Source organism: Sinohyriopsis cumingii, chromosome 5 (genome assembly GCF_028554795.1).
Source record: "Sinohyriopsis cumingii isolate HCF-2022 chromosome 5, ASM2855479v2, whole genome shotgun sequence".
NCBI classification, from domain to species: domain Eukaryota; kingdom Metazoa; phylum Mollusca; class Bivalvia; order Unionida; family Unionidae; genus Sinohyriopsis; species Sinohyriopsis cumingii.
The window spans coordinates 29,057,050-29,075,609 of record NC_142965.1 but is presented as its reverse complement, the minus strand read 5'-3'; the positions used below and the strand labels follow the sequence as shown (position 1 = coordinate 29,075,609).

Below are 18,560 nucleotides of genomic sequence, written 5' to 3'. Positions count from 1 at the left end.
TACAGGTTGATTTATTCAGGGCTCAATAAATAATCAGGTTGATTTATTCAGGGCTCAATGAATAATCCAGGTTGATTTATTCAGGGCTCAATGAATGATCAGGTTGATTTATTCAGGGCTCAGTGAATAATCAGGTTGATTTATTCAGGGCTCAATGAATAACACAGGTTGATTTATTCAAGACTCAATGAATAATCAGGCTGATTTATTCAGGGCTCAATGAATAATCAGGTTGATTTATTCGGGGCTTAATGAATAATCAGGCTGATTTATTCAGGGCTCAGTGAATGATACAGGTTGATTTATTCAAGACTCAATAATACAGGTTGATTTATTCAGGGCACAATGAATAATCAGGTTGATTTATTCAGGGCTCAATGAATAATCAGGTTGATTTATTCAGGCTTAATGAATAATACAGGTTGATTTATTCAGGCTCAATGAATAATCAGGTTGATTTATTCAGAGCTCAATGAATAATACAGGTTGATTTATTCAGGGCTCAATAAATAATCAGGTTGATTTATTCAGGGCTCAATGAATAATACAGGTTGATTTATTCAGGGCTCAATGAATAATCCAGGTTGATTTATTCAGGGCTCAATGAATAATCAGGTTGATTTATTCAGGGCTCAATGAATAATACAGGTTGATTTATTCAGGGCTCAATAAATAATCAGGTTGATTTATTCAGGGCTCAATGAATAATACAGGTTGATTTATTCAGGGCTCAGTGAATAATACAGGTTGATTTATTCAGGGCTCAATGAATAATCAGGTTGATTTATTCAGAGCTCAATGAATAATACAGGTTGATTCATTCAGGGCTCAAAAATATTGTTTCCTTTCTACAGACAACATGGGGATGGTTAAGAACAAGTACTTTATTTCTAGTTAAACATTAGAAATTATAGTTACACTATGTTCTCTAGTTAAGTATAATGAATACCCATTTTAAAATTTAGGAGCCATTTTAATCAGTATGTTGATTGTAATGATCTGAAGAAAGGGGCTGTTTAACACAGGTAATGATCTGAAGAAAGGGGCTACTTAAGACAGGTAATGATCTGAACACAGGTAATGATCGGAAGAAAGGGGCTGTTTAACACAGGTAATGATTGGAAGAAAGGGGCTGTTTAACACAATTAATGATATAAAGAAAGGGGCTGTTTAAGACAGGTAATGATCAGAAGATAGGGGCTGTTTAAGACAGGTAATGATCTGAAGGGGCTGTTTAAGACAGGTAATGATCAGAAGAAAGGGGCTGTTTAAGACAGGTAATGATCTGAAGAAAGAGGCTGTTTAAAACAGGTAATGATCTGAAGGGGCTGTTTAAGACAGATAATGATCAGAAGAAAGGGGCTGTTTAAGACAGGTAACGATCGGAAGAAAGGTGCTGTTTAAGACAGGTAATTCTATCAAAGAGCTGACTATAAGCAATCATTTCAAAACTAGTTGACAACATTTTCTCTTTTTTGTTTTGTGTGTTATAGGAATTCCAGATGGAAATATACAGAGATTTCAAGTTCGTCACCTTGTCCTACTGGTTATCTACATTGTCTTTCAATTTCTGTATGCATTGGTGGTCTCCATGACTGTTTTTGTGTTTGTTGTCATTGCTATCAATGGGTAGGTAATATTTTCTTGTCACATATTAATTTTAGACTAATGATGTCATAGATCAGTGTCATGTGATTCATTTTGTCTTTTGAAATGTCTCAAGGCAAAAATATAATGGTACTTTTTATGTAACAAAATATTAGGAACAGTGTTAAGCTGAGTGTAACTTTTAAATATGTCCTACAAGGCAGCATCATAAAGGGACTTTGGTACTTATGAAAGTTATCAGGGAAATGCTTTAATTCCCATGCTCTTCACAGTAGTAGTAAATAAAGACGGAAAAGAGGAATACAGAGAAGAATGTACAGATAAGAGAATGGAGAAAGTCCCATGCAGAATATATCCAATTTGTAACATTGTTATTTAGATAATAAATGTATTTATTTAGTACTGTTATTATGAGTCCTCTGCTATTCATTAAAACAAGAACTCATTTACATTATTTTGTGAATGAATGAAAGCACAAAAGATCATTTTTGAACAAAGTACTTGTGACTTGAATTTTCCTGATTTATAATTGTAATGAGGGACCACCTGTCATGATAGATATCTGGTCTCAGTGCACATGGATTATATAGTATTATGACCACCTGCCTTGAGAAACTGTTACTTTTTGGCAAAAGGGGTGGTCTTTCAAGACAGGTTGTACTATACTTCAACTCTGGCAGTAACGTTATCACATTTTAAATCTTTATTTACTTTTAAACACATAAGTTATGTTATATATATCTATATATAAACATGTAAATATGAATTCTGACTTCTCTTTTTAATAATCTCATCCTTGAATATAGTTTCTTTGATATGCCATTTGAAGTAAAATCAAGTGTGACCGAGTGACATCATTACATAACCTAATTGATCTGGAAATTGGTAAAAAGAAAATAATTAGTATAAAAATTGTATAAATCAAATTTGATTTTGATTTTGATTATTTATTAAAACAATTACAAATCATAATTTTAGTGTTTACACCAATATGGGTATACTGAAAACTTGTAAAATACTTGTGTATTTCAGTTTTGGAGCATATTTAGGTGTTTCTATTAACGGACTCTTCACACCGCATAAAAGAACCCATAAACAATAGAAGCAGTGTGACATACATTGGGTTGAAAACAGAAAACAATGTCATTTTATGGAGAAAAAAAAACGACATTGATATCAAGGAATTAGTTTATATAAATGTAATATTACTCATTTGAAGAAATTTATTACAAAATGTTAATAAATTTTTCATTTTTATTATGTGTAACATATTTGAGGCTCAATTTCACATTATGACGTAACTGTGAAAATTACTGAGATATTATTTGAGACATGCCATTTGCTTTGGGTGGGATTCTGATCTAGAGACACTATTATACAAAACAAGAAAATTTCATATTCATTATAGGCAAAGAAGAAGTAACTGATTTGCACATTTTGGAAGAGAAGAAATCAAATTAACTCATTTTCTTTGTCAGTATCAATATAAATATTGTCATAATGAAGAAGAGAGGGCAGATATATCATGTTCTCAATTTAAAAACAATCATATTTATTGAAAACTAACTCTGTGCCAGTTTCTTCTCCCACTGGTTAAATATTTTACCACTTGCACACAATAATGATCAGAATTCTTTCTTATTTTAATTTTATTTTCATGATTTGAAGATTGCCCAGCAGTATCTTATCATAACTTAATTTGAAAATGGCAGTTTGCTAATTTGTGGTTTTAGATCAATGTGCAATATGTACAAAAACACTAATGAAAATGCTTTATTGATTGTAAGAGCAACATTTAAACTCAAACTGTGTACAGCTCAACTAAATGTGCTGAACCAGCTTTACATGTGACCCAGTTACCAAATTTGTCATGATGCTTCCCCATTTACCCAGATTTATCATGATGCTGACATAGAAGAATTTATAATGACCCATTTACCCAGATTTATCATGATGCTGACATAGAAGAATATGACCCAATTAACCATATTTATCATGATGCTGACGTAGAAGAATATGACCCAATTAACCAGATTTATCATGATGCTGACATAGAAGAATATTACCCAATTAACCACATTTATCATGATGCTGACATAGAAGAATATGACCCAATTAACCATATTTATCATGATGCTGACATAAAAGAACATTACCCAATTAACCAGATTTGTAATTGACTTCCTCATTGAATTTGATATGTTTTCCAAATTCTTACCCCCCACTTTTTGATAGATAGAAGCCTGATACTGGTAACTGCTGACTGTGTTACTTCATGACCATTCTGCCTTATACAATTAACTTTTTCATACACTAAAATCCCTTTGGTCATACCAAGTTGACATTTGATGATAATTTAATTAACTCTGTAGTATCATTTGGAATCAGATTCCCACCCACGCACCCAAATTCCTGTGTTTCATTTTGTATTCTGTGACTTCTCTAAAGACTGACCAGACACATGACCTACGTATTATCTTGTGTGATCCCTAAGAGTACTACAGGTTGAATGAAATTATCATCAAACTTCAGCTCTGTAAATATTGTTTCATTTCCCATTATCTGCCAATGTTATTCTACAAAAAGGAGACAAACATGGCTACTGCCCAACTTTGTCTTCATTATATACAAAAAACAGCTTAAACACTATGATCAAGCCCCTGTGCTTAAAGCCTGTAACCCCAACCAATCACATGTACAGATGACAACTTAATGTAGGAACTGGCAGTCTCACAACTGAAAATGGTTATGCCAGGTGTGTACAGATTCCTTCAGGTCATGAGCCAGATAAATCGTAGCCTTGCACTATTGATGTAAATATTTGAATAAAATCAGGTCATAGTCGGTAGGTTGCACACGCCCACTTTATGCTGTTATTTCAGCTGCATCTACAGGAAATCCTTACAAAATCATTTGATCATTATAATCAGATCTCCATTGTCCTATGTGAAAATCTGACAGTGACTGCTTAATGGTCATGTTCTGGTGACTCCTGTTATTATCATAATCCCTAATTTTGTCAGCCAATCAGATGGAGTCTTATATATTCACATTTGAGAGACTGAGAAATATGACTGAATAGCATCAATGTCTGCCAAGCATTTTGATTCACTCTAAGATTTCTGAAAGCTTCATTTTGATTGGCTGATGCAAAGGTCACTGGAACATGACTTCTAAGCAGACGCTGTCAGATCATCACACAGGACAGTAGAGATCTGATTTTAAATGTGGTATATATTTGTAATTGGAAGGTGTTTATATCATTTTCAAGCTGCCTCATTATGATTCCAAGAATTGTCAGAGGGCCAGGCAGTTAACAATTTTCATTTACCAATTTTAATTTTTTGATGCAAATATGACCAATTTATTCACATTTTGGAGTGCTGTATACCTTTTGAAAAAGAAAGTGAAGAACCATATTTTGAATATGATTTTTAACTTCATATATAAGTTGAGATGTGCAGATTGTATATGTGGAGTATAATCAGCAGTGAGTGATTAATGTCAACTTTTCACAGGGAGACGGCCATGTTTTTACAGCAGTACAACCAACATAGATTAGTCAAAACAGATGTCACTCAGTTGGAACTAGACCATATGCAGCACCACCTAGAGGCAGAAGTGGCCCGTCTGAATAACATTACAGATTCCAGGAGAAAAACATGCGAAGAAAAGATTCAGCTAATCAGAAATGATTTTACAAATGTGAGTAAAATTGTATAATACATTATGTGTCATCCTACCTGGTACTATATTGGTCAAATTCTTATGAGACTATCCCTTCTGTCTCACCTGTGCAAGTATCATGAGATATACTAGTCACTTTTCCACTGGCGATGGCACTGGGTTTCCACTGGCATCAGTTCCAGCAAAAGCATCAACAAGGTTCAAGTTTTGCATTCAAGTATGAAAAGTTGCACACCTTTGACATCATTTGCTGTATTCAGGTGAAATTATAGGATAACAATAGTACAGGTTTAAAGTCCGGATGCTGATATGCAAGGACTTCTTGTCTTGCCTGCATAAGTATTATGGTCAACAGTGTTAAATGTTTGTAATGAAAGATTGAGTCAGAGATAGAGGAATTATAGTGACAAGCATACATAAGCATTCCATGCAGGTTAGATGGACTTCTAAGAGATGGATTATATTGATAGAGCAGAAATTTAGGATGCAATTATTTTTGGCAAGATGAAAAATACTAATTTATTAACATTGGTTGAAAAATTTAAAAAAAACATATTTATCTTTAGTGTTAAAGGATTGCAGTTAAAGAAGGTTCACTGTAAAGAAATTAGTTGTTTTCTCAGTAATTATATTAAATGTTTTTTAGGTGTTTTGGTGTGTGTTTTTCTTACTTGCTGGCTACTAAGTTTTGACAGTATTGTCTGATGTATTAAATGTTTTTTAGGTGTTTTGGTGTGTGTTCTTCTTACTTGCTGGCTACTAAGTTTTGACAGTATTGTCTGATGTACAGCAAAAAAGATCAAACAAGTGTAGCTTTTAGGAATAATATCCAGTTCTAAATGTTGTCCTCAACAGTTTTTCAATATATCTTCTATATACGATTTTCACTGATATTTCTGTTCATGCATTTTATTGTAATATACCCACTTCTATTTGTCTCACATGAATCATGGATATGTTTCTTAATTGGTTCCCAAAGTGAGATATAACTGACAGTTACATCTCTATACAATAATTATTTTAAATTGGGACACAACTGACCCAGTGACATCTCTATATATTCCATGTCAAACACAACTGATACAGTGACATCTTTTTGATAGCTGTTCCAAGTGAGAAACAGTGACATCTCTACAAAGGTGTCCCAAAGTGAGATACTACTGACACAGTGATGTCTCTATAAAGCTGTTCCAAAGTGAGACACAATTGACAGTGACATCTCTATTTAGCTTTAGCAAAGTGAGACATAATTGAGTGATATCTCAAAACAGCTGTTCCAAAATCAGGCACAACTGACACATTGACTTATCTATATAGCTGTTGGAAAGTGAGACACAGCTGAGTGATATCTCAGTATAGCTGTTCCAAAATGAGGCACAAGTGACACATTGAATTATCTATATAGCTGTTGGAAAGTGAGACACAGCTGACACAGTGACATCTCTATATACTGCTCCAAGTGGAATGCAACTGACACTGGCATTTCAGTATATCTGTTCCCAGTGAGACACAACTGACACAGTGATGCCTATATGTAGCTATTCTGAACTAAGATAAAAACTGACACAGTGACATCTCAATATACTGTTCCAAAGTGAGACACAACTGACATGGTGACATCTCTATATATCTGTCCCAAAGTGAGAAACAACTAACAATGACATCTCTGTATAACTGTTTCAAAGTAATTGACAGTGGACACAGTGAAGCAGAAAGCAGAAGCACAAAGCAAATAGTATTAGGAATTTTGTGCTAAAAACACTTATCTGTTGTCTGAAACTGCAAGAAAAGCCTTACTAATAGAGCATTGTAAATGAAGTTCCAGAACATATATTTTCAGCCGTTGCAGTTTGGCGAATGGTTTATTGAAGGCCAAGTAGCTTGGCAGGGCAACAGCAGGTGTTAACCTTTCCTTTTTAGCATGCTAGAGTCTGCACTTCACAGAAAATTTTAACCAAATGTAGTATGTGTATCTTTTTTTCAAGATCTTAAATGATTTTAATAATTATTCACTATGTTGAGGTCACTTTGGCAGAAACACAACAGTGATCTCTTTGGCATCCATGTGCTAGCACCATTAAAATCCACACCGTAGATCAACATCATTGCCAAAGATTTTACATTACTTTTATTTGAACATCATTTTATCGCACTGTCTCCAGATTTCAAATAATGATTCAGTGTGCACTTATCTGTACCTAAATGACTTCAGTGTCAAAGTTCTGGGTCATCATGCAGGCCATAGCCATCTTTTTATTTAAATAACTATGTCTGTTCATTTCACTCTTTTACATAGCAGTGACTGTTCTTTGGAATAACAGCTAACTTTTATTATCAGCCTTGTTAGAAACTCAACATAACTGCCACTTTGGAATCTATGCATATCTCTGTTCATCCATCTGATTTCCAATAAATTTAACTGCACTATTGTTTACTTTACATTTGAATATAATTTTGTCTCTTCTTTTTGTATTTGGAGTACAGATTCAGTATGCACTTAAATTTCTCTAGGTAACTAAATACTATGGGGTAGGCTTGACACGTAGGCCATGGCTGCCTTCTTGTTGATGGTGTTATAACCCTTCTTCTGTACAACTTGCACTCATGTATTCTTGTTAATGAGACTAGAGTTCAATGTCTTAACCAGAGTTGGTATAAAGAGATCTTCTTCAAATACATTACCCAGTCATAATACCTAAGGAGAACTACTATTACCTTGCAAATCTAGCCCTTTCAGGTAGAAACAATTTAGCTAAAAAAACTAAATTTTTTCTGCCCACCTAAGTGGCAGTTAAATAGAGTGATCCCCCCATTGATACCTTGACATGATTTGCTGAGTAGCATGGCCTCACAAAATCTATACAAGCCTGAGTTCATATTCAAATGTTAATTATATTCTATCTATACATTTCCATTTTTTTGTTCCTCCTATAACTGACAACAAAGTTTCCCATCTTCTACGTTATCACTTTGCTGATCTTCACACATTTAGGTACCTTTGGTACATACCTGCATGGATCACAATGGTATCCTTTCACACTGCAATAGCTGTATTAATATATACATGTATGCAGCATTATAAAGAGAGCTGAATTAATATTGCTGTATAATTTCTACAGAGTTACGATACATACAGTTCAGTTTCTATCTTATCTTGTCTTAGCATCTCATTTGTAGTTATTACATGCTTCAGTTCCGTTTATATGTGCAGGTATGGGAAACTCATTTATATTATTGTGTAGCTTCTGCAGCAGTTGGACAGGTACAGGTAAGTTTTCTATACATGATTTACTTGGTAGTGTCCAGTTCACTTGCTTTAGTGTATAGGTAGTCAAACATTGGCCTTCCTACAGGTGAGTTGTGACTAGAAATGATTATTTGCCATCCACTTCGTACATTTAGTTATTATAAGCAATGCTTAAGTGATTTTACCTGTACATTCGGTAAAAAGAATTGGTCTTCCTAAAGGTAAGTTGTTAATTGAATTACTTATTTGCCTTCCATGTCGTACTTGTAGTTACTATGAGTGATGCTTCAGTGAGTGAGACTACCTGTATAGGCAGTCAAATTGACCATCCTACAGGTTAATTCATGCTAGAATTTAGTTATTTAGCATCCACTTTGTAAATATTAATAGCAATGCTCTAATTCTCCACCTGTATAGACCATGTGTGCCCTTTTACAGGTATTTTTCATAGTGGGTAACTCTGCACCAACACTCTGAAGTTCATGTAGCTGGATACTCACTACACTACATGTACATGGGGTCTGCTCTGTTTGGTCTTACAGATTTAGACCATGGGTGAAACCAGTTTGATAACCATTCTACATATTTAGTTTTCTCTGGTTGTCAATCTTTGAATACATGTTGGATTTGCATATTATGGACAAACGTCAATGGGCAGCAGTTCTTTGCATACTAAGGAGAAGGTGCAGTAGGATAGCTTGAGGGATGAAAACAGCTTGCACACAAGAGTTTGAAATCATATCATTTACTGGGGAAGGAATAAGATGGAGAGCAGCAACAGCCTCTGTTTCAGTCTCACATATCAGAATTATGGACTTGTACATGGATCAATATCCCGTACCATGGAGAGCAGCAACAGCCTCTGTTTCAGTCTCACATATCAGAATTATGGATCAATATCCTGTACCCATCTCAACCACAAAAGCTGGACAACATCAACGAAGATGGCCATATAACTCTGATCACAATGGACCATGACCATCATACACCATAAGCCACAAAAAAGCACACTTTCCATCATACACTATCAGCCACAAGAAAGCACACTTTCCAGTTCCATGACTTGCATGGTGCTGCTAGGCACTTCCTGGATATGATGCCCATTTTAGTGCTGTAATGCCCAACACCCCACTTCATGAAACCAGTTCAGTGGCAGACTAATCAGCAGTGTTGCTTAGCACTTCCTGCAAAAGATGCCCAGTCTATACAGGTTCTCTCAAGGATCAGTGCCTATAGTGCTTCTGTGCACTTCCTGTTGATGATGTTTGGTTGTACAGGCACCATCATTGATCAGTCTTACCTGCATAGTACCTCAAGACACTTCTGACATTGTATGATGTCCATTTTGTTGCCTCATTTCCAAGAGATGTCTCTTAAACACCTGCAAGCCTCAGCCACCCAAGGGAGCCTCTATTTAGCAACATTTTGAGAGTAATGTGATCTAACTGATAACATGCTGCAGGTGAAGTAAGCCAACATCCTCAATGTTCTTCTCCAGCTACTTCACAGGTAGCACAAGAGACATTGGCATCACTGCCTTCATCCGAAAAGGAGCAAAACTGGCCCTAAAGTTCCTTCATTGTTATTAGATCTTACAATGATGAATGAAATTCTGCTTAGCAGGCTTGGACTGAAGAAGTTTTTTGCCCACTCCTGTTGGAGTTCTGTCCTCTTCATTCCTCTTTATCTCCTACTGGATCTGCATTCCAACACAAGGTGACCATTGTCTGCTTTCAGAAGAACTTACTTTTAGATGCTTTCACAATCATACAAATTTCCTGATATTTTGGGGCTGCTTACATTTACAATTACAAGTTCCGATTATCTACAGACATTTTTTTCTCACAGATGCTTTCCGTCAGTTTTACATTTGGATACCCATCAGTTGGATCATAATGTTTCCAACAGTTTCTCTTCACTTGCCCACAAGCTTTTGCCACCCAAAAGGAGCCTCTACTTGGAAGTAACAGGATCTAATTCATAACATGCTGCAAATGTTATGAGCCAACATCCTTGCCATTCTTCTTCAGCTACTTTGCAGGTAGCACAAGAGACACTGACGTCACTGCCTTCATCCAGAAATGACAAAAACTGGCCCTAAAGTTCCTTCATTGTTATTAGATCTTACAATGATGAGTGAAATTCTGCTTAGCAGGCTTGGACTGAAGAAATTTTTTGCCCACTCCTGTCAGAGTTCTGTCATCCTCTTTCCTCTACATCACCTGCTATGTCTACAGCTCCAGTATCAAGTGATCATCATTGCCTGTGGAAGAATCTACTTTCAATTTTTTCCACTCATTACTGACATTATCGTTTACAAGTTCCAAGTATCTATGGACATTTTTTCCTTCAAATGTCTTTTCTGTTTCCATTTGAATACCCATGAGTTGATTCATAATGTTGTGACCATTGGATCAATGTTGCATCTAGTATCTATGACGATCTTCAATAGGCAGAACAATTCTCCTCCCCCCTCCAACACAGAATTTCACTGTGAATACTTATGAGCATGTTTATAGAATAGTTCACTTTGTAACATAGAGGCCCACCATATTGCCATGACCATAGCAGCAGCTATGAACTTACAACTGGTGAACAGGTGGAACAAGAGCAATGATCTCTAACTCCACCTTTGTTAAAGGCCATCATAGGAAGTCAAGCTATGCTCACAACCTTCATCACCTAATCTTATCAGGTTGATAGAATTTACAACAAGCCACCAAGGATACATTCCTTCATCCCTCACCATCTCAGCTACAATGGAGGGATTTGCAAGGTAACCAAAAAATGGTTGTAGGAATGTCTCTAGAGCACATGCCACTAGGAACCACTCCTACCAAAATTTACATGTATCTAAAACCACAGTTGTCCCAAACTAAGTGGAAGAGTCTAAAGGAAGTCAATTAATATCACCAGCATTCCCTATCTCAAATGACACACATCCATCAATCCCCACCCCCATCAGAGATTATAGTAGGGAGAAGGCTCCAATCTGTTGTTTGCAAATGGAGAAGATTCACCATGATGAAATTTGGACCTTAAAATGTTTTCATGGGGACTCTGTGTCATGTTCAATACACCTTCTAAGCCTTTGCCTAGAGTTATTTCAGTTATACAACTCCTAAGACTTTGCCTAGAGTTATTTCAGCACATATCACTTGGTACACCTCCTAAGCCTTTGCCTAGAGTTATTTCAGCACATATCACTCGGTACACCTCCTAAGCCTTTGCCTAGAGTTATTTCAGCACATATCACTTGGTACACCTCCTAAGCCTTTGCCTAGAGTTATTTCAGCACATATCACTTGGTACACCTCCTAAGCCTTTGCCTAGAGTTATTTCAGCACATATCACTTGGTTTTCAACCTAAGTGCATTTAGTCAACTCTAGTATGCCTTTGAGTTTGTGATATAATGCAACAATGGATTCTAATCCTGTTCATTGTGCAGATTATGCAGTCATTATGGACTTTATATAGGAATGACTTCACATCTCCACTGAAATGGCTTCCAGCAAGACATGATTCACATGTTACCCTCCTTTTTATTCTCAATCTCCTTGTCAACAAAGACATTTTCAACCTTGTACCCTTTCAAGATACCAAGGATACATTCCTTCATCCCTCACTGTCATTCCTGGGGGAAACAAAATATTTTATGTGAAAATTTATTCCAGACCTTAGAGGAATGACTTCACATTTCCACTCCAACGGCTTCCAGCAACTCATGATTCACATGTTACCCTCCTTTTCATTCTCAATCTCCTTGTCAACAAAGACATTTTCAACCTTATACCCTTTCAGGATACCAAGGAATAAATTTTCACATAAAATATTTTGTTTCCTCCAGGAATGACAATTGAATTCATGCAATGGTAGATTTCTTGTCTATCAGGAGCAATCCATCTGCTGGAGAAATCCTCTGCCTGCCAAGCTTTGCTCAATACAGCAGTGGATATCGTAGTCCATGGTCCCTTTCTTGGGCTCCCATAATGTTGCTTTTGTGGTCCAGATGGAGGCTGAACATTTGACCATTGGACCAATTTCTTCATCTGCATAATATGAGGTTACATCTTGAATAAAGGTAAATAATTCTGGACTTAAATCAGGGATACCTCTGAAAGCAAAAGTCTCCTACCATTTCTGGATGCAATAGGAGTGTGACATCCCAGGAACATTATTTACATATCAACATCCTTGAGAAGAAAACCATTTTGAAAGCTTTTCATTGGAGGCTGGATAACCTATATGGGAATGCAGTTCTCATTCTGTCCAAAACTTCTCTGTGGTGATTTATCTCAAGCATCAAAGTGGAACAAGTACTCAGAACTTTATTTTCTTGTTTATGATTTTCTAGAGTGATGTCTTCAATGACATATACATATTTAAGTTCTACATATTCTAGGCTGGTAAATATATTAGCAGACTCATTGTCCTGCAAGAACAAATTAATACAAACAGAATGGTCTCTTCATCCTTCAGTATTCACTCAACTGATGCTCAAATGGATCAACTTATGAAGGATCTATTGACAACAAGGTGGAATGCCAAAATCCTAACCTTTATCTCACCAGTCTTTGATCCAAAAGGACTGGATAATTGGTGCTCTTTCTGTAGATTGGAATGAACAAATGTAGAGACTTATCCAACGCTCAGGTTCTAAAGGTAATAAGGTATTTCACGCTGATTACTCCACTTAGATGGGAAGTCTTGGACTAGCATCATCAATCTTGCAACAGAATCATAGGAATCAAAATATTCCCTCATCTGCATTAAGCAACCACAATAGCAAGTCTTTCATCGCAACCCATAGTTACTGAACCTGGGATCTGGATCTTAATAAATGTGCCCTTATGAATAAACAGTTCTCATAACAAGTGGTGGAGAATTCCTCCATTGGGCTGGCCATCCATCTCAGCGACATATGAAGGCAATGGAATATAATCTCAGTGGAGCACACCAGAGCACTTTATACCAATGGAGGCATCCATACTCAGTAGTTAACTCTCTATGGCCCTTAAATGAGAAACAGTTAGCACCAATCACAATTAAACCTACCATTCCATGATCACTGGCACACTGTATTATCATGGAAGATCACACAAACCAAAGACCTATCCAATCTTCTCTTAGTTTTGGACAATGTATCCTTGCCCAAATGGAATTTATCATGGATGAACAGTCTTGTGGGACCTTTACCCATTGTGCAAAAGGTTACCTTTCCTAGTTGTTCGACACTTTCATAACTTCTGCTGGATTTGTCGGAGGGAAATTCTTTCCTTTTGAAAGCTGCTCCCTGACATATTTTTCAGTCAGGTTATCTAGAAGCTGTTTCATAAATCTTCAGGGACCATCGATGGTCTCTCTGGGGGTAAAGGGTAATGTATTTGAAGAAGAAACCAACTTTTCTCGTAAAATGTTTCTTCAATAATACTTACCTAATCATAATACACATACACCCTCCTAGCCTCCCAACAGTTACATCCATATAGAGAGCATGTTTTCTGCTCCAGTAGTAACTAACAATTTGATAATAGTTGGCACCAATCCTGGTATCAAGGAGAGATCACTCTAACTGCTACTTAGGTGGGTAGATAACTTTTTGCTTTTTAGCTAAAAAGTTTCAGCCAGGGAGGGCTGGATTTGGAAGATAATAGTAGTTCTCCTATGATATATGATTGGGTAAGTTTTATTGAAGAAACATATTTACTGGAAAAAAATTGATTTCTCAGCAAAATCATAAGTGAGTTAAGTATCCACCAATTTTTAATAAAATTAGACATGGGTATGGTCCATTTTCTATTACAATGGGACATGGGTACAGTCCATTTTCTAATAAAAAATGTTAAAAGGATCATCAAGTTCTTATACCATGTGTTTGTATCAAGATTTGAATGTTATATGCTGACATGCACATTGGAGGTATATCATGGTGTATGATTTGCTTGTCAGATGTAGCATTCTGTGTAACCCATTGTCAACTTAAGGAGTGTGTTTTTTAAGTACAGCATTATAATGCATACTTATTCAGTTGATTACAATACTTTCTATTATACAGTTGACGGATGTGATTATGAGGAGGTCACAGGAAAATCTCAAACAGCAAGATTTAAAGAATCTCATCAATGAACACATGAGAAGAGTTATTGAAAATTTCTCAGAGAATTTGTCAGTATTTAGGTAAGCCTTGACTTAAATATCATTGAACTATAGAAACAATTCAAATTGTGATGGATGGTATTTTCATGTCTCCATGCAGAGGTAGATTTTAATGGCTTAGTCTGTTATGACTAGCTTGTCAGTTTGATTATTCAAAAATCAGTTGATATAGCCAAATGAAATTTTGTACTTTTTATTAATATGACTTTACTCAGTTTTCTTGCCAGTTCATCAATTATTATGTTTGTCCAAAAAATTTTAAAATATTTTTGGGCATGGACATTTTTCATAAGCATTGATTAGGCATTAAATTCACACAGTCAGTACGAAACCTAGGTGTCACTCTGGACAGTACTCTCATGTTGCACCAACAACATACGCAAGGCTGCATATCTTGAGCTGAGATGCATCAGCTCCATTCACAAATATCTTTCAGTTGATACCACTAAAACACTTATATGTTCATTAGTACTTTCAGACTGGACTATTTTAACTCAATTCTATCTGGTTCATCTCAATATCTACTTCAGAAACTTCAAAAAGTTCAAAACACAGCTGCTCGGATCATACTTAGAGTACCATGATCAGAGCACACCTCCCCACTGCTCTGTACTGGCTATCCATTCGATCCAGAATCAAACACAAAATTTGTTCTCTGTGCTACGTTTCACAGACAGACTCCAGTCTAACATACCTATCTGACCTCACCCATGTGTACACACCAGCAAAATACTTATGCTCCTCTTCTGACAATCGCATAATCATTATTCCCACTGTGAAAATGACGTCACATGGACAACGTTCTTTTGCATACCAGGGCCCAGCAACGTGGAATGAATTGCCCACTGAACTATGACACAAAGACACAGTGATTACATTCAAGAGTGCTCTTAAAACTCACTTATTTTGACTGCAAGAACAAACTTAAAGACCTAATAATGTTTCCTACCTTAAATATTCTCAGCATGCTTTTTTAATGTTTTCTAATTTCATGGTGTTTGTTTTGTAATCATATCATTATGTTTTTTTATCTTGTAGGTGTTGTCTAATGTTGTAAAGTGCTTAGAGCTTCTAAAGATTAGGCACTATACAAAGTCCTCATTATTATTATTATTATACATCTCTAATTTAAGTAAAACTATCATGATTTAAATTTGTTGCAAACATCGACTCAGAATCATGCTATCAACTAGATCTTGAATAATCAAGCATCTGTAGTTAATTGTTTTGACAGACCCTTCTTTTCTTCTTATAAACTTACTTTAAGTCATTTTCCATAGGTTGGAAGTGTTGTACTTTCAGCCGTTTATTCTTTCTCCATCTCCTTCAGGAAATTAATCCCATCTGTACAGACTGTTTTTTGCACAAAATACATTTCCTTTTTTGGAATGTGGGTCTTTTTCACTCCATTCTTTACATGGAATCATCAGGTGCTATAGTATGCAGTTGTTCGAAAATGTATGTTATTTCAATGCACTATTTATAAACTCAAAAACAATACTTGACACTTTTCAAAATATGAAAATTGGACTTTGATTATTGATGTACCGGTATACAAAAATGTCTGATAATACTTTATGGGTCAGAAAATTGTGTTTTTACAAGGACTGGAATTTCCTAAAGTTTTCAGGAATTTTGCATTTTTCATTTTATGCAGTAGCCCTTCTTTAAATGAGAACAGTGCCAATGAACCTCCCAAAATTTAAAACAAATTCTCATACAGAATGCTTGTAAATGGATGGCATATAAAAACACTTCATTCTTGCAATATAGTTATTTCTATATTAAAATTATCCAACTTTGATGCTCATACTAGAATTCTTTCTATTTCTGAAGAAAAATAACCAGCTTGAGATTTCCATTAACACAGTTATAGAGCAACATGTAACTAGTTCAGCATGAAAATGGTGCTCATCTGACCTCTGACCTAGCACCATAGTGGTAATCTTGAAAATGTTATCACTACTCTTGCATGCATGGTGGCAATGTTGACATGGGGTTTTCACTAAGGCACTTCTTGCAATGCTGTATTTAGATGGTTCTGAATGAAAATGGTGCAGATCTGACTATCAACATACATGGGTCTGCACTTTTGTCAAGGTTTTTTGAAAACTAGACCAATTGACCAGGGTCAAGTCAAAGATCTTTACTTGCATTTTGTTTCTTTACTGAAGTTATTAACACTGTTACTTTTGCATATAAAAATGAATTTTTAACAAGACTTGTATTTAGTTGCATTTCAGTAAACAATAGTCAACGCTCTGGCATTAATTTTAAGGTCAAAGGTCTTGAGTCTGGTTTATGCTGTATAGGCCTGTGAGCATCTAAATTCAAACAGCTGTGAAAGGATTTTTATCACACTTATTTTGTGGATATATCTGATGAATATCTTGCTGCTGAAATGATAATATTTTTAATTACAAGCAAATATTAATTACAGACTTAACAAAACTTAGCAGGTCAGTATATCTGGACATTGTCTGAGACCAGTTCAACAATTTTCTATCCATAATCTCATGTTTAGCATCAAAGACCATGACATAGAATTTAATACTGCACTTCACATATCATATTGAACATGTTAACTCTAATGTTTAAGAAATATTTTTGTTTCCAAATTTGGTATGTTGGCATTTCTAAAACATATGAAAGGATGGAAGACATGGACTTCTGGAAATTCTTTTCAGCCAGGAGGATCAATCCATTCAAGGGACATTTATTTTAATGGATTACTGATTATGGTTCGTGTTCTTAAGTGGTTATTGCTTTTGTCTGGTTTTACTGGCACACTTTATTGGCTTATTCATGCAAAGGAAAAGGGAACAAAGTGTCCTTCTCAAGAACATACCAAGGACCAACCTTTTGCTGACCTGGACAGGTATCTAACCCAGGATTATGAGACAGCACTCTACCACCAAACCTACTATAGCTCACATCTATGGTGAGAAGGCCGTTTGGAGAAGGGTGGGGAAGTAGAGTAAAAAATTATACTGTTGAAAGCAACATGTGAACCTCATGGACTTGTGAGTGTGAGTTAGTCATGGAATTTGTTCTCAATTATTGGAATATGATGTTCAAACAATCTGATAAGCATTCACTTTTGACTTGTGGTAATGTGTTCTATAATTGTATGACCTGTTTGTGTTTCAGACAGAAGTTTGAAGCTGAAAAGCAGTTTGTAATAAGGAAAGTAGTTTCTGATATTCAGAATACTTACAAGACTATCCAACAGAACAAATGGCTTGCAGGGGTCACATACCTGTACAATGATGTTGTCAACACACACCTACTGTTTAATAGGTCATCAGTCACCAGACCCTTCATGGAATGGGCTGACCTGGATATGGACATATCAGACCTGACCTCAGGTAAGAGGGGTGTTCAGCCAGGAATAGAAAACTGAGAACGAACACTTATTCTCAGATTCAGTGTTAGTGTTCTGCTCTATCAGCAAACTAAGTGTTTTTCAAAAAGTTGACTGTTGAGTAAGTGTTTTTTCAAAAAGTTGACTGCAGAGTATTTTTCAAAAAGTTGACTCCAGAGTATTTTTCAAAAAGTTGACTGCTGAGTAAGTGTTTTTCAAAAAGTTGATTGCTGAGTAAGTGTTTTTCAAAAAAGTTGACTACTGAGTAAGTGTTTTTCAAAAAGTTGACTGCTGAGTAAGTGTTTTTAACAAGTTGGCTGCTTACTAAGTGTTTTTCAAAAGGTTGACTGCTGAGTAAGCATTTTTCAAAAAGTTGACTGCAGAGTATTTTTCAAAATGGTGAGCGCAGAGTAAGTTTTTTAAAAATAAAAATGGTGACTACTAGATTCAGTATTTAGCCATCTTCTCCTTAATTATACAAAAATGAAAATTGAAAT

The 18,560-nt window shown here is 35.7% G+C and overlaps 1 protein-coding gene across 1 annotated transcript in view; it reads left to right on the top strand.

The window, feature by feature from the left end:
- The window catches only part of LOC149798861 (uncharacterized), a 194,550-nt gene that overhangs the window by 149,980 nt on the left and 26,010 nt on the right, over positions 1–18,560 (top strand). Inside the window, exons 23-26 of the mRNA XM_089957773.1 lie at positions 1,494–1,629; positions 5,127–5,313; positions 14,599–14,720; positions 17,850–18,067. Of these exons, the coding sequence (XP_089813899.1) occupies positions 1,494–1,629; positions 5,127–5,313; positions 14,599–14,720; positions 17,850–18,067 (663 nt within the window). The remainder of the gene's footprint in view (positions 1–1,493; positions 1,630–5,126; positions 5,314–14,598; positions 14,721–17,849; positions 18,068–18,560) is intronic.